We start from the raw sequence: 23840 nt of genomic DNA, 5'->3' as shown, positions 1-23840 counted from the left end.
ATGGCGTTCTTCGTTGGTCATGTGACACTTGCCTTGCAGGTCGAACTGATCCTGGATGAGTCTTCCCTAAAGATATACCAGCTTGTATTCCATCCAAATCATGTGAACATATTCCTTATAAAGCTTAACGCCACTTAGTTGTGTGAATAGTGTCTTAGCTACATAGATGATGTTGATGATTTTAAAGTAAAATATAGGTTTCTGTTTCTGCTAAGGTAGAAAAGCACTATCTAAGTTTAGTACATTTACCATAAGAGTATCTAACAAAAATCCCTGAGTATTCAGCCAAGGACATTTCTAAATATTCCTAGTAGGAAGTGTGCTTGTTAAACTGCAGAGGCTCGTACTCAGGCTGACGTCAGGCTGAACTCACTGTTCAAGCTTCAAAGCTTTCGTTTTTGCATCATTGCAAAAGCAGTTTCATTAGCTTTGATTCAATGCCACTCTCACCTTGCTCAGGGAGAACTGCAGGGTAAATATAAAAAGTCTAATGTTACCTCTAATGCTCATATCATTTTACATGCGTGTTAAAGACTAATATACCCGTGTGAACCATTGGAAATGTAACAGTGGAAATCAGGCTGGAGGGCACAGAGGGATTAAAACAGCCTGGTGAGAGGTGATATTGGCCACGTACGTACACATTACCTACTATAATGTGCCTGAATGTGGGGGTGTAATAGGAGATAGGAGGATTTGAGGGTCTCTATGCAATAATCCTGGTCTCTATCTCCCCAAAAGAGGGGATACATAGAATTGAAGGGGGCGAGAAAGAGAAAGCAGATCAAGGGATTGAAAGGCTCTTTGAGAATTAGACCTCTGGCCTTGGTGTGTGTGTGCATGACCAGGAGGTGCCCCCCACCAAATCCCAGCCCGCTCCCTCCCCCCACTATCACTACCACTACTCGGGGCGTTACCATGACGACGGGGTTAAAGGGCTAGCCCACGAGCTGGAAAAAGAAAGAAGATGCGTTTTGACATGAGCTGAGGTCTAAGTGCTGCAGTCTGTTGAGAAGGCATTCCTCTCTTTTGTTGCTGCTGTTTCTCCTGTTTTACTTGCATCCATGCTGATAAATGCCACTGACAATTTCCCTGCAGGTTTTCATACTTGTCAGCGATTATCTTCCATTTCATTTCTCATTCATGCCTTCCCACTCAGGGTTGTTTGTTTTTTAGTCCTCATCCTCTTAAATTGCTCAAGGTACTTGGCTTTGTGCTCCTTCCGCTAGAATTAGCAAAACAAACTAGTTCAACCGCAAACAACAACACGCTGATTTGTGCCATATTTTACACCCCCCACTGCGTTGTGCATTGTAAATACCTGTGGCTGTATATTTTTGGACTTGACTTCGAACCAAACCACATGCAGTAATGAGGGGTTTTTAGATGAATATAGCAGTAAAGACTACTCTGATTGTTTCAAATATTGTTAAATAGCTGCATTTTATGACAATTTGCTACTAGACAAAGTAATAAACCTAAAATAACCAATGAATCATCGAACAGGCAGCTGAACCAAACCAAGAACCGCAGTAACAAACACACAGAAAAAGGCGCGTGTGCATAATATATGTATAAATATGTGCATACATTTAAAATTCCTCCCCATTATCATCCCTTTCATTTATTTTCCCTTTTTTAGGTGGTCCATTTTTTCTCTTACTGATGTTGAATGATAGCAGTGTCAATGTACATTCGGGGAGGGTGGGGTGATCTCATCAGACGTGGAAAAGTGCATGTTGGTGTAAATTAGGTGACGGATTACTGGAGTTATCTATAACTCATATGCACACACACCCCTAACCTCTATAGCCTGTTCTCCAACTCACCCCCATCCATTCGAACTCTGCAGTACACCCCCTCATTTGAATGAATGTATATGAACACAGCTCTTATCTTTGGTAACCTGGTGGTGTTCTTTTTTTCAAATGTAGTAGTGGTACCCATGTAGAACAGACACATGTGCACACGCCTACATGAATGAATGGCCACACACATCACCCATGTGCGCGCACACACACACACACACACACACACACACACACACACACACACACACACACACACACACACACACACACACACACACACACACACACACACACACACCAATCACTTCTCCTCTCCTAGCCCCCCCAGGGGACACAAAGTCCTGCATCAGCTGCTAAATTGCCTAAACTCTCTCATCTGCTAATGGGCTACCTGTCTTCCTGAGCCTCTCTGTCTACGTTGATGACTTTGTGTTGTCTGTCTGTCTGCCGCTGAGCCTTCCTGAATGTCTGATGTCTTGTTTTTATGAATGCTGGTTGTTTTTTTCCATCTTTGTGTCTCCGACCTGTCTTCTTATTTGCATCTTCTGTCTTTCTGTCTGTCTCTTGGGTCATTAATACGTCAATCTCTCTGTTTCGATCTGTCATTATCTGCTAGTCTGTATGGCTGCCTATACCCTCGATACACACATCAAATAAACTATAATCATGGGCTTGTGTGCTGCTAATAAACCAACATAAAATACGCATCAAAGTAAATAATCTGATGCTCATGGAAAATAGTATACGCATTAGTATCAGCTGCAGTCGCAATACTAGAAATAGTATTGCCAGCAGCAGTAGAAAAAGAAATACGTAATACTCTCTAGAATCAATATTATACGCACTTCTAATAACTTGGACTCAAACTGTAGTAATAATTTAATTGAATATGACATTTCAGCTGCGAGATTCATATACTGTAAGTTGTGGTTATGCCGTAGTGAGTGATAGTATAGTAGTTGTTATGTGGCTAATAGTATTTGTGTCTATAGCTACATTTATATATTGTTTAACTGTGTGAATGAAACATGAAACCTTTTTTTTTATTGTTCCATGCCTAGTAAGAGCAGTTATGTTAGAAAGTAAAAGATACAATTATTTAAGTTTTTGCTAAAAGTATTATTATTATTAGTACTAATGAAAAAAGCAGGCTGTTCACATTGATTGTAGCGCTAGTTTAAGTCCAAATACTTGTATTACTTTAACTAGTAGCAGTTGTGGCAGTATTATTTGATTTGATCAATAGGAAGTAAGAATTCATGTTATTCACAGTATTAGTATAGCACACATTCAGTAGAGTTTCTGCTACCGTGTTACTGTATGAAAGATGGAAGAAACCTTTTTGTACATCAAACAAATGTTACTATGGAAACCAAGGACTCAACGTTGTAGGGTGTAAGACTTGCATACAACCGGGTTATTGTAAAAAGCTATAATACGTATATCATACTGGTCTTTGTAGATAGCTCCCATTGTACTTTACCCTTTGTGTGTTCTCCTTTTCTCACCAGTCAACATAGAGGACCCTTTATTCTCACCTCTTCTGTGCTCTCTTATATCTGCCATAATTTGGGATGGATTTAGATTATAGCCTCCTTGTGTGTGTTGGAATCCTAGCTTCAATTTCCATCATATGTTAGAAAGCACTTGATGTATTCTGGACTGGTTTATGATGCACGCAGAATAAAGGGGATGTTTTTTTTGTGGCCTTGTCAAATTCCTTTCCCTCCACCGCTCCTTTATTGTCAATCCATTTTTCCTCCCTCTTTCAATGTGTCCCCCCTAATGTCAGCCTATTCCATGAACCGTATCATAAATAGAGCCCCGCTGACATTTCAATTTGCCCCATAACCCTTCATATATATACACACACACACACGTACAGACCAAGTTCACTGTTGAGCATCTGTACAGTCGCAAGCCTCTCCTGGGTTTCCAGGGAGACGAGGAAAAGCAATAACTGCACACTTGACCCCTCTGCTCTTTGATTGGTCTTCTTCACACATGCATTGCATACACACACACCCACACACACCTCAAATCTAATCTGGGAGAGTGAGCCCCACTTGGCAATATTCCTCTATCTCCCCCTGAGGATTGGAGAAGAGAGGCAGAAGAGAAGGAAGTCAGTCATTTCATCTTGCCATTGACCTGGACACGATAAGATCGATTGTTTGGCACTTGCAGTCTCCTCGTATCACACACACTCACACTCATGTGGGAAGGTGGAAACACACTCTAAACAAACAGATCATCACAGTTTCCCATCCTCAGTCACTCTCATGAAATGTCTCTTTCTCTCTCTGTGTCACAATAAAAGTCTAACAACTTGCCAAAAAACTTTATGATTGTGAGAGATGATGAACGGGGAGAGGAAGATGAATGGTGGGCAAGAGGGGAAATAATGACAGAGAGAAAGATGAAGAAAATATTGAGTCTTAGCGGAAGAGGGAGAGGGAGATTGAAGGAAAATATTAGGAGCGGTGACAGGCCAGCCTTAGCGACAGGGCTGTTTACTGTTTATTTTGGTCTCCAGTCTCATTTCTCCTCATATTGGCAGAGTCGAGATGATTTCCTTTTTCGCTGTGCATTCCCGTGTGGATTTCTTGTGTTTTGAGGTTATTTGTGTAAGAGCCTCTGTGTTCGCGTGTCCCCTGTTTGACTCGTTTAAGATCATCTATCTGAACTCAATCTTTCCACAATCATCCGTTGATATGGTGCAGTCACGATACATCAAGGTCCCACTGTGGGATTCCCTGTTTTTCTTCCATGCCTACTCAAATAGAGTAGATCAGACACTTATTTTCATCAAATATTGTTATTTATTGTGCATAGTTTGCTCTCAGAGTTTGATTCAAACAATCAAGGTGCCAATAACACTCAAGAAGCTTGTGTAGGTTTGTAAGCATTGTTATTGTAGAAAAACCTATTTGTATTTCATTCATATTCAGTACAATCACCATTGTTACAATCCAGATTTTGCCTGAAGTGTTGTTCCTGAAGCTTTGAAATCGGATCATTTTGTTTGTGTGTGTGTGTGTGTGTGTGTGTGTGTGTGTGTGTGTGTGTGTGTGTGTGTGTGTGTGTGTGTGTATGAATGAGTTGTGGGTGTGTATTTGGCACTCATTTAAGCCGTCCAGAGTGACCACAATCAGCGGCTAAAACCAGGTTTCCGCTGTACACACTTACAATGAGAGCATGATGATTTCTGCCTCTCAGTAATCAGGTCAGGGTCGATTGGATTGTGTGTGGTGTGTGTGTGTGTGTGTGTGTGTGTGTGTGTGTGTGTGTGTGTGTGTGTGTGTGTGTGTGTGTGTGTGTGTGTGTGTGTGTGTGTGTGTGTGTTTTGTGTGAAAGGCAGCACACAGTATTGCTTCCCTGCAGTGTTGCCTTCTGTAACACAGGTGTGTGTGCATGTGTGTAAAGGATGCTCTGCTGCAGCTAAAAACATACATGCATGTTACATATATTATCTTTGTTTGTGTTCTGAATTGAAGTTCGATTTCCAACTTTATTTTTGTAGTGTAAATCATTAATCTTTTAGGGTATACAAATGTGTATGTATTAGAAGGAAAGTAGAGCCACTTCTCTATGGGATGTGCCTGTACAAATAAAGTGATATATATAGACTGATCTTATACTTGAATACTCTGTAAGGGCAACATGTGAGGAGTCTCTTGTGTAAACGCAGTCCCATTCATGTCTCTGTGTACTCCTGTGTTTGTTCCTTGCAGTTCTCCAAGGAGAAGTACCTCCTTGAGTCTCCTCCTGAGAAACTTCGTAAGGAGCTGGAGGAGGAGCTGAAACTGAGTGCTGCAGACATCAGGAGCCATGGCTGGTACCATGGACACATACCAAGAGAGGTAAACACAACTGTTGACTCTGTATACATGCTCAGCAGAAAACACCAAATGAGTCATGATAACACTAATAATAATAATAATAGATTTAATTTGTTAGCGCTTTTACAGGTGCTCAAAGACGCTTGGGAGTCCTGGGCGTATGTTTGAAAGAAGATGGGTACACAATATACTACATCCAAAGCAAGAGTTATTTTATTCCAAAATGGAGCAAACGTCACCAAACCCAATATCCCCAAGGATAAATAAAGTGTCCATATAAGTACTACAACCAAATGTATACAGTACACACACACACACACACACACACACACACACACACACACACACACACACACACATACATTCAGGGAATCCTCTTGAGACATGTGTATTAGAGCTGAAATGATATTTCATTAATTTAATTAAGTTTCAATCATTTAATCACCTCAAAATTAATCCGAAATGTATCTTGGAAAAACTTCAACAATGCTTCGTTTTCAAATATCAACATGTGATGCTTTTGTTTGCTCATATCATTCTAATAAAATTTTGGGGGGTTTTCAGTGTTAATCTGACCAAACAAGACATTTGAAGACCTGAACTGATCAATATTGTAGTGAATTTTTTTTTACTATTTTCTTATAAAAATGACCAAACTCAATTTATCACTAGCCAGTGGTTCGTTTCTAAACCTTAAAGGGGACCTATGATGCAAAATGCACTTTTGTACGTCTTTTACACATGAATATGTGTCCCCGGTGTTCCAGGGAACTTACCAAGTGTCAAAAATACACAACCCTCTTTCTTTTCCTCCATACCCAAATCTCTTAAAAAAGGGCTGCAACGGATCTGATACAGACTGATCCAGATTTGAATTATTTTCTACGTCACAAAAGTGGTGCTCCGCCTAGTGGGCAACTCTCCACCTATCAGGGGAATGTGGAGTTGGGCCACCGCCGGCCATTGCCGCTCGAAAGCGCTGGAGACGCTGTAGTACATATGCCAGGCCTTTAAGTGGCGCTGTAGTCTGCCACAAAAGCAGCGAAGAAGACTTCCCTTGCATGGTTGCCATGGTTGCCCTTCTGTTTATTAGACAAAATTAGAAAAGTGCCGGTCAAAGGTCTTCTTTGTTATTTATTGAGCTTTAAAACAAATTAATAACGACTCTATATAATCATATAAGAATAAAACACGGACGACGGAGATCTATTTTTCTCCCCCTCTTCTGAGAGCCCAGCAGCTGATCTCAAAGCACGCTCCCCTCTCCTGCAGGGGGGCGTGGTCAGCTGCAGCTCACAGAATCAGACCCCTGCAAAAACAGGGCTGGAAAGAGCAAATAGAGCGAAATGAGGCATGGCTAAAATGCAGGATCTGTTTGGTATTTTGAAAAAAAAACTATATATTTATATACTTTATATAGGTATGGCCCTACAATATTGTTCAAATATAGCATGATATGTCCCCTTTAAGTTTACAAGATCCTGACCAAGATATGAATAAAAAGCTTCAAATTAAACTATCTGTCACTGTCTCCTAGCCCATGTGGCAGTGAAATAAATAATGGATAAGCACTTCCACAACACAAATTGCTGCTGGTTTTTTTCAACCACATTTCATGTTATATTTCAAAAAGGCCAGAATAAATGATTTCAAATTACGAACACAAAAGCGTTTCTTTATGGGTTTATGTTGTTGTCAGCAGTCAATAGTATTAGTTGAGCGATTACTCGGCCAAAGTCTCTGGCTTTGAAAGCACAGTTTAAATGCTTTACACACAGAATGACACTGATTACTGAATCCCATCATCTGTCACAGCTCAGTAGAAATTGCTTTAGCGCTCAGAAGGAGGGGAAACTCTGCCAAACAGACAGCTGTGTGTGTTGCTGATGTACGCAATTCCACAGCTGGTGACTGAGACGCGGATAAAGACACACATCAGCAGACGTGCACACACCCACACACACATGCTTACAAACTGCATGCACATGTGGACTCGTACATAGATGCAGTTTCTGTCTCTTGATCAACCTCTGTTCTCTGTCTCGCTCATAAACACAGATTAAATTCAGCCATCTGAGTCTTTCCTCTTTTTATTTACATAAAATATTCATTTATTCCGGGTTTGCCCCAGTGGAAACTTGGGGAAACCCTGAGCCGCGTGGTAACCAAAACAATACTTATTGACTAGACTTCACACACTTTACATCCTATATCCTTCTCTGCGGCTAGCTTTACACATTATTTATGTTTTTCACTTTTAAATTAGGGCCTTTGTATATGTCATGAGTGCCTACTAGACCGATGTGGCTTTTTCAAATTTATTTTTAATATTTTGTTCCGGCCCTCAGAGTAAAACAGGATTTATTCTCAAGGTAAATTGGGCAATTGTGAGATTTGAAAAATGCTCCAAAGATCTTTCACAAAAGAATTAGAAAAGAAGAGACACACGCTACACTTGGATTGAGCTTTTGATCTGTGAATATACTGCCTCCTGCTGGTGTGTGAGGCACTGTTTACATTTTGTTGTGCTGCATTGCATATGTCCAGCCCTTTTTTCTTGTATTTAATTAGTTTAAAGAATCACCTCTTCACCCTTCATCATCAGTTTTCTTTTGCAGGTGTATTTAAACGGAACTCTCCTTAGTTTGAAATGTATATCTCCTTGTACATGACTTACTGAATCAATATTTAGGGTCTCTTTTTGCAGTTACCAGAGATACTTTTGCAGTGTTTCGTATCAACAAGGTGTACAGCCTGAAGCTGCTCTATTAACCATGAATGGAACATTGCTATTCTGTCAATACATTCAAAACAACTCATTTTGACGGTAGTGCTGAACACGGTGGAATGCATCTTCAAAAAGTCATTGCGTCCATTGTCGCAGGCTTTTTATCCATCATTGCCAAACTGTGTATAGGAGAGACACTTTGTTGTTGAGAGAGATGGTTTTGTTTGTTCAGAGAAACAAACTGTCCTAAGGCATTGTTATAAATAATCATGATTCTCAAAAATCAATTATTAAACAGTGAAAGTGTCAGAAAGAAAATAAATATTCTCAAACGTGCTGTAGCTCGGTGAGCAAAGTTAGCTTCCAGCGCTTCAAAATTGGAGCCTTTTGTCTCGTTTATTAACAAAATACACTTGTTTCTCTATTTGTTTAGGTGGCAGCGTCTCTGATTATCCGTAATGGAGATTTCCTTGTGCGTGACTCTCTGACCAGTGTGGGTGACTACGTACTGACCTGTCGATGGGATAATGAGGTGCTGCACTTCAAGATCAGCAAAGTCCTGGTCAAATCCAGTGAGACTAAGGTACGTGTAAAAGCTATTCTGGCTGTTTCAGCACCAGAGGACTTTTACTTTATGTTCGGCAGGCATAAAAGACAGTGGGGATACACCTACTGTCGCAGTGTGCACTCTGTAGTTTATTTAAGGCCGTAAGAGCACTTCACTTAAAGTAACTCAGTCCTTTTTCTGGGTGAGAGCAGAGATCACAGATGTAACTAATGACATTAAAGATGGCTGTGCTGCATTTAGTTTTCTTAGCCAATATTTTGCCTGTAAGTCAGCACGCAGAAAACACGGAGCCCTAGCATTAAAACAGCTGTTATTAATTGTAAGGGTAACTTCTGCAGCAATGGAGAGTCAGGACCCCGAGAGACACGAGGAGAGTTGGAGCTTTGATGTCAAACACTGGTGTATCGGCTGGGGAATTTCACATCACAAGTCACAGCAGCCAGAGGTTCTGACTGCACTGGTGGGTTGCCACATCAATTCTGCCCAGCCTCTCTCTCGATAGACCTTTTAACTAGTTTACAGAGATTTAATCAACATATTGGGGCAGATAATCTAAACAGCTGGGCCCACTGAATCACTTGCGTCTGACCCTTAATGGCCTCGAAGCCAGCGTTCTCACCCATAAACCATTTGTGACCCAGAGTTGACCGGTCATAGACTGAGAAATATCAACATATGACTGCATTAGCACTTTCCTTACGGGAGATAACAGAGCCAGGGTTGGTCATAAACGTCAAAGGGCAAAAGGTTAAATATCTAGGAGTAAAGACAGAAATATTCCCTCACATTAATGACATAAGGTGTGTATTAACTACAGTCATTACTGGCCTTTATAGACATGGTGGCCATATTCTCCTCCTAACCGCCCTACCTATTAGCCCCATACCTGAATGTAGTGCATTTATAGCGTTACTGTTTACATCTGTGTTGGCAAGTCAAGATTTATTCTCTTTTTCTCTTTCCTCGTTGGCCGCTAATGACAGAAATAGTTGAGGTTGCGAATTTACTGCAGGTGTGCATTTACTTTGGCGAGCTGTGCCGAATAATCTCAATTCAGTCCCTGCTATTCTGATGAGGTATTATAGGCCTTTTTCAGATTAGACAGTTTGATAATATCAAAATGTATATATAAATATATAATAACAAAATGAATGAAAGCAGTATTCCATTTTGCTGATTTGATTTCAGTTTCCTTGTATCATGCATGCTGACACATCATCACTGTCACTGGGTAGAACGAAGACATCGTTAGGGTTTTAAGTAACACCTATGCCTTTTCTCTTACTATGTCAAATCAAATGGCTGCTGTTAGTGCACAGCACAAAAGGTCTTACTAAGCAGTCTTTAGATACTTCTGCACATTGTAATTTGGTTTTAAACACGGTAGAAATACTATTTAGGGTTCCCCTTAAAGAACTCTGTCGTTGAAATAAAACGTTACCTTTGTGAAATGTACGTGAATTTGGTACAAAAGAGAACTCGGGTCAGGTTTGCTCCCCCTCAATGTATTCATGTTTTAAACGTATAACAGCAGAGATGTTATAGTGGTTTATATCATCTCTTTGTCCTCAGGTGCAGTATATGTTAGAGTCTGACAGCTTCGACTCGGTCCAGGAGCTTGTGCGGTTTTATATTGGCCAGCGCAAACCGGTCTCAGAGTCCAGCGGAGTCCACATCTACTGTCCGGTCAGCAGGACTCTCCCTCTGCGCTACCTGGAGGCCACCTTCGCGTTGGCCATGAGCAAACAAGGCTCCGCCTACTCCCCGTCCAGCCAGAGGGGGGCGTACATTAAGAGACGGAGCGTCACCATGACCGATGGGCTGACGACGGAGAAAATGATACCCCACAGGTGAGCCGGGAGAAAAATATGTGTTTTTAGTGGCAGAGGTGCAACAGCCCAGCAGCCAATTACAAAACCCTGACAGTTCTTTTTTGCAGTGTTCATCATATTTCATTCTTGCTTTATGATCTATACATCAGTGACTCAGACAGTCCCAGTCCCAGTCCAGTAAGGACACCAGTGGCACCTCCAGAACCAGAGCCGGAACCTGTGCCCATCTGCAGGTTGTGTGTTTGTGTGACACTAGCGTTGTGTTTGATCAAAAAACTAGTTTCCTTTCCTTCCACAATCCTGCAAATCCCCTACTTCACAAACACCACTAGCACCTTCCCTATTAACGAGCATCACGTTGTGTTAGTTCCCTTGGAGTGAAGTTGCAAAATGACTTGTTCACTTGTCCACTTCTGCACTGGGTCACACTAGTTTGAAACAGAACAAGGCTGTTTGAAACTTGTTCCGACAAAGAAGGAGCAGACAAATATGTTGTGTGAAGTTGCTATCATTTTAACCTCATGAGGAGTATGGAAAGGAACAAGGGACAAAAGCAATGGAAATTACACATTGGGCATTAGAAGGCAAATACAAATATATATATATTAGGACATATATTGAATATATATGCCAGTATGTATGAAAACTCGAGACATTAGTTTAGTGTGCAGATTTTATTTTCCTAAGAAGCCACACTGCTACATTGTCTGCTCCTACTTTAAATTCCCAAACATGGCTTTAATTCATAAATAACACATGAGTGTCATGAAGTTGAATAATTGTCCCACTAAAATGTCTTCCACTTCTCTCACCCTAAAATGATTTGCATCTGTAATGACACCATTCCTGTCATCTGAAACTGATGAATGTGACACTCTGAACTGCGCCGCCTGGACTGCTTTTAAAATCCATCCCCAAAGATGTTTAACATCCCAAAAAATGCTTTGTTTTCAGCCCTTCAACAATCCACCACCATAAAGACGCAATGAGGAACTGTGCGATGAGCATGGACCAGATTCAGGAGTACCGCTGCCCCCTGTCACCTGTTGGGGAAACCCCCTTGTCTCCTGCATATAGTGCTAGTAAGTGCCGCACAGACTACCAATTAAGTAAAAGCTCCCCATTTACATTCACAACAACAACAAAATGTACATAAGTGATTGACTTTTCTCTTTCTCCAGTCACCAGGCAGAGAGCCCACTCAGGCGGGCGCGCCCTGGCCGTTATCCCCCCCTCCCCCGTGATGCGGCGCTCCAGCGACCCTCAGCTCAGCCCCTCAGCCAATGACAACCCTGCAGACCACCCCGCGCATACCTCTCACTCTGCACACTCCACGCCTGCTCATCATCCCAGCTACCAATCACATTCCTCAGACACAGCGGGGAGCTACTGTGACCTCAGACCTTGCCCCGCCGGCCCCCCTAAACCCCCGACCAAGGGCTATGTGGAGCGATTGCGAGTGGAAGAAGGGAGGGGGGACGGAGCGAGGGAGGAAGGAGAGGGGATGTTCAGCGCCCCGCAGGTGGAGACAACGTCCTCGTTTAGGCCATCCAGGTACGAGACACATAACGTACATTCTTCGAAACAATAATATGGCCAGACATATGGCCTTCCTTTATTTCAAAAGGTCAGTTCACCTGCTGACATTTTACTATAGAGGGCAAAAAAAGTGGAGCGAGGCAATTTAAACCAGGTACTGCAGTACAACTATGAGCGAGCAGAGACTGGAAAATAGACTTGAGTGAACATTTGATAATCCTGTGGGAAATTGCCTGAGGGCAGACTGTGCTGGGGTCAGAGACGCAGCGGAGACTGGATCTTATTGGGCTTACAGTGCCAAGGAAGGACACAGCAGATGAAGCTCGTCACAGGAAAATGCTCAAGTACACTGAGTCGCCAGCAGCGAACTGAAAGCCTCCCCTGTGAAATGTTGCTGCAGAAGGGATTAATGTCAGTGTAACTGCTGGGGAAATTGTCAGTTAAGGTGACCATTGACTGACTTGCTGGCATGACTAGGATAGGATGTCAATAATGTTAAAACTAGGATTGAGTGTCCCTTGGTGAACAAATGAGTGTGAATTTGGTTTGCTTTGAATATTGGTCCAGAGAAAGCAGAGCATTCTTTTCAGTGGCCAGCAGGGGGTCACTTACCTGTATATTGTTCCAAAATGAAATTATATTGTAAAGAAGTCTATGAGAAAATGAAAGTAAAAATATTCTTAACGAGATTATTAATTCAAAAACTAATGTTACGTCTTTTTCCTTAGAACATTTAATTTATGGCCACATTTAGAGTAAAATAGACAATAACGTTTTGGTTGTACTTTTGGTTTTCAAGTTACAAATCATTACATTGGGAAAAAAAATTAAACACTCTTCTCTTGCATTCCTTGCAAGTACTCATGTTAAACGGGTTTAAATGTTTTCTAATGTGCTTTAATATTCGCTCTGGTGCAGGTACGAGTCTTGTCTCTTGCCAGCTGAGAATAAGCCTCTGGAGATGTCGGTGCTGAAGAAAGTCAAAGAGCTGCTGGCTGAGGTTGATGCAAGAACCGCAGCTAAACACATCACCATGGCGGACTGCATGGTATGCAAACACACACACACACACACACACACACACACACACACACACACACACACACACACACACACACACACACACACACGACGGCGGACGGTACGTAACTAACTTACGTATNGCATTCAATTCCCCTTTGTTAAAACATTTGCTACCATTTTCATTTGTTCCAATCAAGGGCTAAATGAGAGGAGGGGGTTGGTGAAGAGGATGAAGAGGGCCTTGATTGGAACAAATGAAAATGGTAGCAAATGTTTTAACAAAGGGGAATTGAATGCCCTCTTTTTAGTGGACCATGTAGGGGGGTCACTGTTTTGATAATAACTAACTAAAAGTGCAGAGTGTGGCTAGCTTAAATTAACAAAACATAAAATGTATGGCTTTTACACTTATTAAAAGTATGCATTATATACTTTTTTAGTGCTTCTATCGCTCTTTGGCACAAGCTACAGCCTCGTTACCATAGATACACACACATATGGTGACACAGCATCTAATGAATTAATCAATGAGTGACAGCAGAGGATTAATCAGCTTTGCTCCTGAAACACAGCCAACACTGTCACTTTCAGACAAACACAGCCACAGCTTTTGATGTTTTCATTATCATACACACATTAAATGGATTAGCCTCGACTTTAAACACAAACGCATGAAAACAGAGACCAAAACAAGACTCGCTCTGCATTTACTGTGAGTTAGCAAAAGGCCCAAAACGTCCTAATATCTGTCTGTTAAATATAAATCCAACATATAGCGCATGTCTGGAAACCCATGACTCAAGCGCTTACATTATATGGAAGGTCACAGCGGGGAAGTGTATCATGAACAAGTCTATCTGCGCCTCGGTCACTGTGTCATCTGACCCCTTGCTGTGTCAGTACACACACACACACACACACACACACACACACACACACACACACACACACACACACACACACACACACACACACACACACACACACACACACAAACACTGGAATTTCACTCAAATGCACACCATCAAATATGCAAGTAATCAAGCATGCACACACACACACTCTGATGGGGGTTGGGAGGGTTGAGATGGGTGTTGTCTCCATGTTGTTACTGGGCTGTTGTCATGGTGATGACGATGGAGCTTTTACTGCTAGCTGGGACTTTGCAATACAAAAAAAACACTCTCTCACACATGCACACACCTCTTTTCATTGATGCACACCTTTTGAGAGTAGCCTTGCCCTTGCAGCTGATTTTAAGCAACAGAAAAATACTTGAGTGTGTGTGTGTGTGTGTGTGTGTGTGTGTGTGTGTGTGTGTGTGTGTGTGTGTGTGTGTGTGAAGGTGTGATAGTAAACACTCCTATGGGACACACTAGTCGTTCCTCTAAGAGAAGCTCATGGGAAATTAGCCTGTGATAGCTTCTTACAAAGTGCTGCGCGTTCACTCTCCCCTCTCTCTGCCTTTCCTCCCTACATGTTTTACACTCCCCTCCCCCCTCTTGCCACCCACACCTCCCGCTCCCCACCCTGCAAAACACCCCTTTTTTAGTGCATGATGTCACTCGCAGGCTTGTAATTGCCAGAATAGCTGTTATAGGAGTTCTTCCAAGACTTCACGTGTTAACATAAGATGCATGCCAGCCCGGAATCCCACTTAAACATAGTGTAGTTGAGAGTTTATATGAAAAATTCAAAACAAAACTATAGATAGACTTAGGTCGAGACGGCACATACAGAAATCTATTTCACCATTTGTGATAATGCTATTTGAAAAAAGAATTGCCTTTGATGGAAGATGTTATTTGCCTGTGCCTTGTCCTTTACTCTCTTATATCTGGGGACTTTTATTCCTCATTTCGTACATACAGGACACAAAATAACTAATATCCACTGTTTTTATATCCACAGTCTCCTCCTATCCCTCTCTAAAACCCTGATTATGCATATGCATGAGTTATATGTGATCTAGCACACGATCTGTGCGTCCACGCTGCATGAATTCTGTCTTATTAGAAGTGTAATCTAATTTGAATTGAATGACTTCCAACAAAGCGATCAGATTCCAGTCAATTAAGTCTGTTTAATCTCAAATCAGTATCGGGTTCACATTTACACCCTGACCTGCTTCATTAATAACTAATATATGTTATCAGTGTCTTCAACAATATACAACTCTATCTGCCATATCTTTACATGTGACACGGTGTGTTTAAAATTCTACTGCAGTATGCTGAACAAACTGACTGAGAATGAGTATTTTTGATAATCAATGAAACTGTTTAAAAGAATACAATTGAGAATTCTTCTACACCTTTTGGCCTCAACAATGCATCAAATCTGAAGACCCATGCGTTAATGTGTAGGCATGTTCACATTTATGAGTGATGGTGTGTGTGTGAGCTTTACTGCCATTCTCAGCTGCTCTCTGCAAATCACCCAGAGAGCTCTCTAACAGCCTCCAGTCTTTTCTTAAAGGAAAATGATGCATTAGAAACTCTGCAGAGGTCCAGGGCCTTCTGTAACTCAAACACACTACTCCCAGTGGGATTTATTAGATAGTAGAACAGAGAGACAAACCGTCTTGGAAATCTGGGAAATCTTAATCTAAAGAATAACAATCTCCCTGGGAAAACACACTCTTCAATTCCCTTTATTCAAGTAACATGACGAAATCAACACTACCATCATCATAGCGTTTAAGCAGGTGCTATATCTCCACAATGCATCCTTTATGTATCATTTCAAACCAGAAGGCCCTACTTTTTGTCACCAACAATGGGCATTTAAAGCACCAGAGCACAACTCCCCAGCTAATTGTTTCATTTTGGAGAGCTGAGCCTTTAAAGCTGCGCCCGTCTTTGATCCTATGGCCTCTGCTTTCTCCGAGGTCAGGTAAGGTCAGATGTGAGGAGAGCAAACAATTGCCAACCTCCTGCTCCAAATTCCTCCACTATGCCACACTCCCTGTCAGCTGCGACGCTCCCAGCATATGTGAGCGTGGCGTGTCTGAGTCTGGATCCACAGGAATGTGTGACACACACACACACACACACACACACACACACATACACACACACACACACACACACACTGTGTGGTAGGGCTGTGCGATTATGGCAAAAATCATAATCACGATTATTTTTGATCAATAATTGTTATCACGATTATTAAAAACGAATATCCATTTACTTTGAAAACATCCATTTATTGAAAAACAAAATTGAACAGTATGTTTTTAACAGTTGATTACCCTGAACTTTAAATATAATTCAACTGAAAAACCAATAAAAAATAAATAATACAAAATTAAATACATTTAAAAAATCATATTAGTTTTATTTTGATTGCGTTGTTTGAATAATCGTTGCAACCCAACATCGAGATTAAAATACGATGAATTGCAAAGCCCTACTGTGTGGCAGTTCTGAAGGTTTACTTGCAAAACTAACAGACACTTGACTTCATTAGGATGTGTGATGTAGCAGTAAGAGAAGACGGGGTGAAAAGCAAGAGAGACTGATAAGAGAAGCGGAAAGGAGAATATTATTTCTGGATCTATCGGAGCAAAATTGATTCAATACATAAACTATGCTAATGGGAGAAGCCATCAACCTACGCTCAATGCGAAATAACCTTCATGTTTGCAGTTAGATCGCCTATAGATCCTCTCTATTCATCTAAAGGAGCGTCTCTACACTATGCTGCGTTCATACCTTCATTCAAGTGAAGGAACAATCATTCTTACATTAGAGGCATCCGCAGAAACATTGACGAATGTAATTATGATTAAACAAATTGCAGGGCCGCAGTAAGGAATGTCAATGTTTGAGTCCATATAGAAGCAGAATCAATGTAAGGTGATGACGCAAAATGTAAATATTCACCAAAGTAATTACATGTAGCCCTTCACTTCCAATGTTAAGAGAGGAGAAGATAATTATAACGCATAGGGGCATTTCGATCTCTAACCTGGAGGCAGGTATTATGTTAAAATCATCTCTCCTTCAAGCAGCCTGTTTAAATGCAGAGCAGCTCTCGCCATACGTTCCCTTGCTTTCGCTATTCTACTTTAATGCTTTCTTCTATCATGTCAAGAGAGAGAGCAGATGATTACATGAAGCACTGAGCTGGAAACCTCTGGGATTCTGGCCTGCAGCTAAAAGTCATGATATGAAGAGACCATCTTTTGCATTTTCACTTGTTTAAACGGTAAGCACATAATGCACCCAACCATACACTGCCTGAAGAAATATTTCTACTAGAAAGTCTGGCCGCATTTCATTTAAATTACAGTATTTAGGACTCATGTCTTCACCTTATTGCTCTTTGTTCTGACGGCTGATCTCATTTAGCACTAAGCTTTTATTGTGTACTTGCAAACAAGTTTACATTATTTGATAAGAGGCTTAGTGAACCATGTGTCAACACATCCACATTTGATCTTTTTAAGGAACCACTGAACTCTTTCTACCTTCAGAGTAAGCTTCCTATTAGTGACCTGCAGTGGAAATGGCACTGAAACTCCAAGTATTTTCTCTGCCCTTCCAGGCTAAGACGAAGATTAAACGAGAGCCTGAGCATGAGGTATCAGAGAGACAAAGCAAAGCTAAAGAATAAGATAGAAGTGGACCCTTTAGTAAGCATATTGAACACTTCCTGCATTAAAGTAAGAGCCTTCAAGCGAAGACAGTATAAGCCTTCTGTTCGGCTTTTACTGTAAAGCAGCTGCTGATGTTTTTGAGTCACAGCCAGAAATCACTATAGGTTAGTTTCTGCAGGTTTTAAATGACATCTTCTTATTCTTTAAGATACTTAAAAGACAAGAGCCTTTTTTTCAAGATCTAACGGTTTAACAGTTTTCTGTAAATGGTAAATCCCTTAAGTGTCTTTGACTGCACCTACTTTCACGTTTTCTTGACAAGTAACATCTTATCTTAATGAAATAATCACAGAAGCAAAGATGGGAGTAGCAGAACGTTTTTATAACGCTACAAAAAAGGCATCAAAAAAGACCTTGACTTTGTTGGTTGTGGTTGTCAACGCTTGCACATATGCTGGTTTCTTTTGAACATTAACTCATTATTTCGCTCCCAAGTAAACAAGCTTTAACCTCAAAGGTTGCAGATTAGAAATGGCTCAAATGAAGTGTTTGTGTACATATTTGAGGGCAGAAACAATGTTGTCCTTGTGATACCGAATCAATGAGGTTGAGGAGACAAACACACACATGTTTAAAGTAGTGTATCCAAGGAATTGTTGATTAATTACACGGGTCCAAACTAATCCTTCTCTTGAGCCGATTCAACAAACAAACCAAATAAGCTCTAAGAACCAAGAAATGTGAATGAAGAACAATTTCACAGAATGGTCTGGAGATTCACGCACGCGCGCGCGCGCGCGCACGCACGCACGCACGATCGCACGCACGCACGCACGCACAATCGCACGCACGCACGCACGCACGCACGCACGCACGCACGCACGCACGCACGCACGCACGCACGCACGCACACACACACACACACACACACACACACACACACACACACACACACACACACACACACACACACACACACACACACACACACACACACACACACACACACACACTAATTACTGCCAAAAACATCACAGTGCTCTAATGAGGATATTGGACTCTGGAAGAAGGCAATTTAAGCACACATACACACACACACTCACACACACATACACAGCTGCCCTTCACACTATGAGCCTGAGGGTGTGACAGGCAAGCACGCCAAAAGAGGATTTGTGGTGAAAAGCTTTGGGGAGGAAGGCAAGAGGGAATGAGAGAGAGATAGGAGGAGGAGGAGTGGAGAAGAGGGGATTACATGGTGAATATTTCAATACTAAAACATACCAATTGACTTGGGCTCCCTTTCTGGCTTGGACAGACACATACACACATAAAGACATTAGCAGGGCCATATCTTCTACAGCTAGCTGAGCAGTGACTAGACAGAGAATGGGATGATGGGTAACGCTAATACAAAACCACTGAGCCCCCCGGGAATCTGACGGACAAGCTGGTTTAACCTGCGGTGACTTAGCACCAAAACCAAGCAAGCTCTCTTATTCAACTCAAAACTGATCATCCAACTAAGTTACAGGAGGCGAAGATATATTACACTGTTTTTATTGGTAGTGTAAAACACAAGTAGAGACTGTGAACTGTCAGCACTTATATTATCTAGAGGAGAAGGTATAGAAAGGAGCTACAGCTATAGGTACAAGTCCCATTTCTGTTATTAAACCTTCTGCTGGGAGTGAAGCATAGACCAGACAAACCGGAGGGACATCCATGCAATAAAGCCGGACAGTTTAATATGTATGATCTATTCCGTGCAGGACTCCATGAAAAAGTCCTCCTGCTCCTGCATGTAATAAATGGCTTTCTGTGATAATCCAACTCCTTTGTATCACTACTACTGTATTATTTCAAGTTTATATTTTAGTCATTTTATTTTTATCCACCAAGGTAAAATCAGATTTTTTGAGTATGGCTTGCCTCACCAAAACACTGCCTTTTCTTATTTAGATGCATTATTCATCTGCATAATAAGAAGCTCATTTGCATTCACTCCCCATTTGTCTCTTTACATTCTATAACCACAAGATCCTCTGAGATGTGTTGGTCACAAGGGTCTCTTTTTTACTGTAAACTAAAGGTGAGCAGGATGTCCTTGCTGCAGGCAACACAACAACGTTTGGTGCACACACAGGGACAACTTTAAAGTCACATTTACTTTCAAAATATGTGTAAAAAAAACTCACTTAGCGATACTGTATTCTCATATTATAGCCTTATAACACTCCAAAGTATAAAGAATGAACACTATGGGGTGCTGGATTGCTCGTTGTCTTTGCACAAACAGGAACGTGGTTAACAATGCATGAGACTGTATGTCATGAGAGGTGCCATGTTGAGAGGTTGGAGGTCGAAAGCAGCGCTCCAGATTCAGACGGGCTGCTGGAACGCTAGAGGACAGAGGGGACGGCTGCTGGCTGGCATGACGGATGCCACATGCTGGTCAGGTCAGCAGGGAATGAGGCTACGGAGTGGAGGGGCAGAGAGAGAGAGGGAGAGAGAAAGGGAGNAAGGTGTCTAGTAAACCCCCCCAGCGAGAACCCTTTTTTCCACCATTGCGGGACGGGACTCCTATAGTCAGGTCCTTGGGTGAACATTGGTTATCGGTGATGGGGAGAATGGTGGATATACGGCAACTCGACTGCTCGGGAAGAACATTCTCAGCGCCCATGGTGACACAACACGCATAAGGTGAATTTCGGGCCATGTAGTTACCCTGGGATGTTACAAACTCGACGGAGACCTTTGCAGTTACTGATGGGTGTCGTGGGGAGTTCTTTAGAAAATATCGAACCAAAGGTCAGTGCACTGAAGATACTGCGCGTTTTAAGTTCCCTCCAGTCCTTCACTTATGCGTTAGTAAGTAGGTTGCGTCCCTTAGTACCTCCCTGTGCTGATACAGGTTGTTAATTTACTTGGACGGCGGCGTCTATAAGCACTTTTTTAGGGTTGTGTAGGCTTACCATCTCGTGGCTGTAATCAGTGTACGGTTACACAAAAATGCCATTTACCAGTTTAGCATTGATCAAATAAATTCCCATTGTCAATGTTCCTACCGGTTCGATTACAACCATCGGTTCGAGGCGAAAGCTGAAAGAGGTAGGACGAATTTGAATCCCTTTATAAGTTTACTTTGTATAAAATTCAAAGCGCCCAGACGTTCATTGAAGTTAGAGTGAGATTTGCAAATGTTTATATAAGTACACCATTCCCCCAAATTTTAATTGTTTTGTAAAGTAACACTAAACATCGCCGTATCGCACGTTACCGATTTATGAATCGAATGTCGACGTGTCGCTCATTGCCGACACAGAACATCCGATTGAAGTTTGACAAATGTGATCGCACTGGTCTGCAGGGGGCAAAGGCACCCTGTCAGGGCAAACATAACCGGACAGGGGCCAACTTTGACAGGGCCTTTAACAGGGGCAAAAAATATTGCAATTTTTTTATCGTTCCACTTTATTGTTGCAAAGTACAGTCCTTTGTTCTACCCATTTGTCCTGACACCAGTTCGGTCGGGTGAAGCCTGTTTGTGTCAGTTTCGGCAACATAACGCCCACGCCTTAAGGATACCTAAATGGCCAATCTCCGGAAGTTTATTTCCGCAATGAAGCGCCAGTTATTCTTATATGGATTTTTTGTGTGGTTTGTATAAGTATATATGACCTCGAATTAGAATCTGTTATACATATACATTAAACCTAGTTATTATTAAATTTTGTTTGATGCATAATTGATGGTTGTAAATTGACTCACTACATGTTTACATCATATGCAATACTTCTTTATAGACGTAAGAGATGACCCACTGATAAAGTTAACCTAACAACTGTGGTCGAGTTGGTGAGGATTTATTGTAATGAAGACTCGTGTTAAATCTTTTTCCAGTACGACAAATTAGACGTTAATCTAGATAACCAGGTAGTATATAAGAACTAATAATAGAATTACCTTTGGCGTATGAGTTCTCAGTAAAGCTTTCAGTTAGTTTATGAACAAAGTGAGGTCCCAACTATCGTCCTCGGGTTAGATCAGTTAGTCTCTTCCAGTCTGTTATACTACATCTTAAGTTTGTATTTTATGAAAACTTTAGAGTTATATACCCGATAGCAGGAAGGTCAAAAGAGTATGCGTTATTTATTTTTTTGACAGTTTAATAGTTGCTTACATAAAGTAGGTCCCACTATCGTCCTAGTGGGGTAGATCAGTGAGTACTCTCTTAGTCCGTGTAGACTTACATCTCAAAGTTTTATTTCCTGGAAACTTCAGAGTATATACTCGATAGTAGGGAGACAAAAATCTATTATATTTGTTTTTGATAGGTCAATAGTCTGTAATTAAAGTGAGTCTCACTATCGGTCCTGTGGGGTAGATCATTTTGAGTCTCTCTTCCCCCCCCTGTCTTTGCACAAACAGGAACGTGGTTAACAATGCATGGGACTGTATGTCATGAGAGGTGCCATGTTGAGAGGTTGGAGGTCGAAAGCAGCGCTCCAGATTCAGACGGGCTGCTGGAACGCTAGAGGACACACAAGGGAGGGGGGGGCGCAGCAGCGGTAATTCAAGTTTAAAAGTCTCAAAAATGCTACAACTACTGTCACAAACTGGATGAATGTGAAGTATTTTGTTAAAGGAGGATGAAAGCATAATTAAGGAGCACTATTGGAGTGACTTTGATGGTTATTGGACTCAGGATTAATTTATTTGGATTCCCGCTGTATGAAGAAATTAAAGGACGGTGCAAGTGGGAAACAATTCTCAAAGGGATTAAACTGTTTAAAACACATGCTCAAAGTAATACCCAGGGGGCAAAACCCAATTTTTTGGGAAATCAGACATGGAATGTTGTAAAAGGTTGTCCACCAGAAATGATATCTAGGACCTTCAACGATCACAACCTGGGTAGACAACCCGGTCAACTAGCTACTGGAAAGCTACAGTGAGGGTCCAAACAATGCAACCCCTATATGAAAAAAGTCAACAATTCTGGTTTGATCAGATGCCATCATTCTCTTTCTGATTGAATATCTCTGTGACAGAAAAGACAAACTGAGCCAACCTATTGAAAGAGCAGAACATAAGCTTTCAGATGATGCCTTGGTTAAGCATATTATCAGTAAGGCCACTAGATGAAACTGTGCCTTTTTTGTCTCTCCAAAGCGAAATCCATTTCAAGCAATGCACTTGTGGTCCTCTGGATTGTTTGTCGTGTTCAAAATGGTAAATGGACTGTACTTATATAGAGCTTTATCCAGTCTTTAAGACCCCTGAAAGCGCTTTACATACTACATGTCATACACCCATTCACACAGAGCAGTGTACCTTACTCTAGGACCTAACATTATCACACATTCACACACACCGTTGGCCATGCCATCGGGAGCAACTCAGGGTTAAGTATCTTGCCCAAGGATACATCGACATGTTGACTGCATGGGCTGGGATCGAACCCACAACCTTCTGGTTGAAAGACGACCACACTCCCTCACAGACACAGTCGCCCTGGGGTAAAATGGGTAATAATTATAATAATAATAATACATTTGAATTATAGTGCTTTTCCTGGTGCTCAAAGCGCTTAACAAGCAAGTAAAGAAGAAAAATAACAACAAAAGTAAAAAGTGCTAAACTAGGTGGAATAAGGGTGAGGGGTTAATGGATTAGGAGTTGAAGGCAAGAGTGAAAAGGTGAGTTTTGAGGGATTGTTTGAATGATGTGAGAGTGTTGGCAGATTGGAGAAAATATACTTAAAAGATTATTTCTATATAACATATTGAAGGGTTTACATTAATATACAGAAGGTTTACTGCCGATGCTAATTTGAATCGATTCAATGTTTACAGATTTGCCAGCAAGTGAGAGGATTTTAAGCTAGCTAG

The 23840-nt window shown here is 41.4% G+C and overlaps 1 protein-coding gene across 1 annotated transcript in view; it reads left to right on the top strand.

Annotated features, from left to right (window-relative positions):
- Positions 1-23840, top strand: part of sh2d3ca (SH2 domain containing 3Ca) — a 34927-nt gene continuing 11087 nt past the window's right edge. Inside the window, exons 1-8 of the mRNA XM_010797763.1 lie at positions 1-84; positions 5546-5674; positions 8815-8964; positions 10522-10799; positions 10931-11014; positions 11736-11863; positions 11963-12335; positions 13239-13368. Coding sequence (XP_010796065.1) covers positions 1-84; positions 5546-5674; positions 8815-8964; positions 10522-10799; positions 10931-11014; positions 11736-11863; positions 11963-12335; positions 13239-13368 — 1356 coding nt within the window. The remainder of the gene's footprint in view (positions 85-5545; positions 5675-8814; positions 8965-10521; positions 10800-10930; positions 11015-11735; positions 11864-11962; positions 12336-13238; positions 13369-23840) is intronic.

This window comes from Notothenia coriiceps, unplaced genomic scaffold (assembly GCF_000735185.1).
Source record: "Notothenia coriiceps isolate Sejong01 unplaced genomic scaffold, NC01 NC01_scaffold00038354, whole genome shotgun sequence".
In the NCBI taxonomy this organism is placed as follows: Eukaryota; Metazoa; Chordata; class Actinopteri; order Perciformes; family Nototheniidae; genus Notothenia; species Notothenia coriiceps.
The sequence above is the reverse complement of the archived record's forward strand: the minus strand, read 5'-3'. Positions and strand labels throughout refer to the sequence as shown.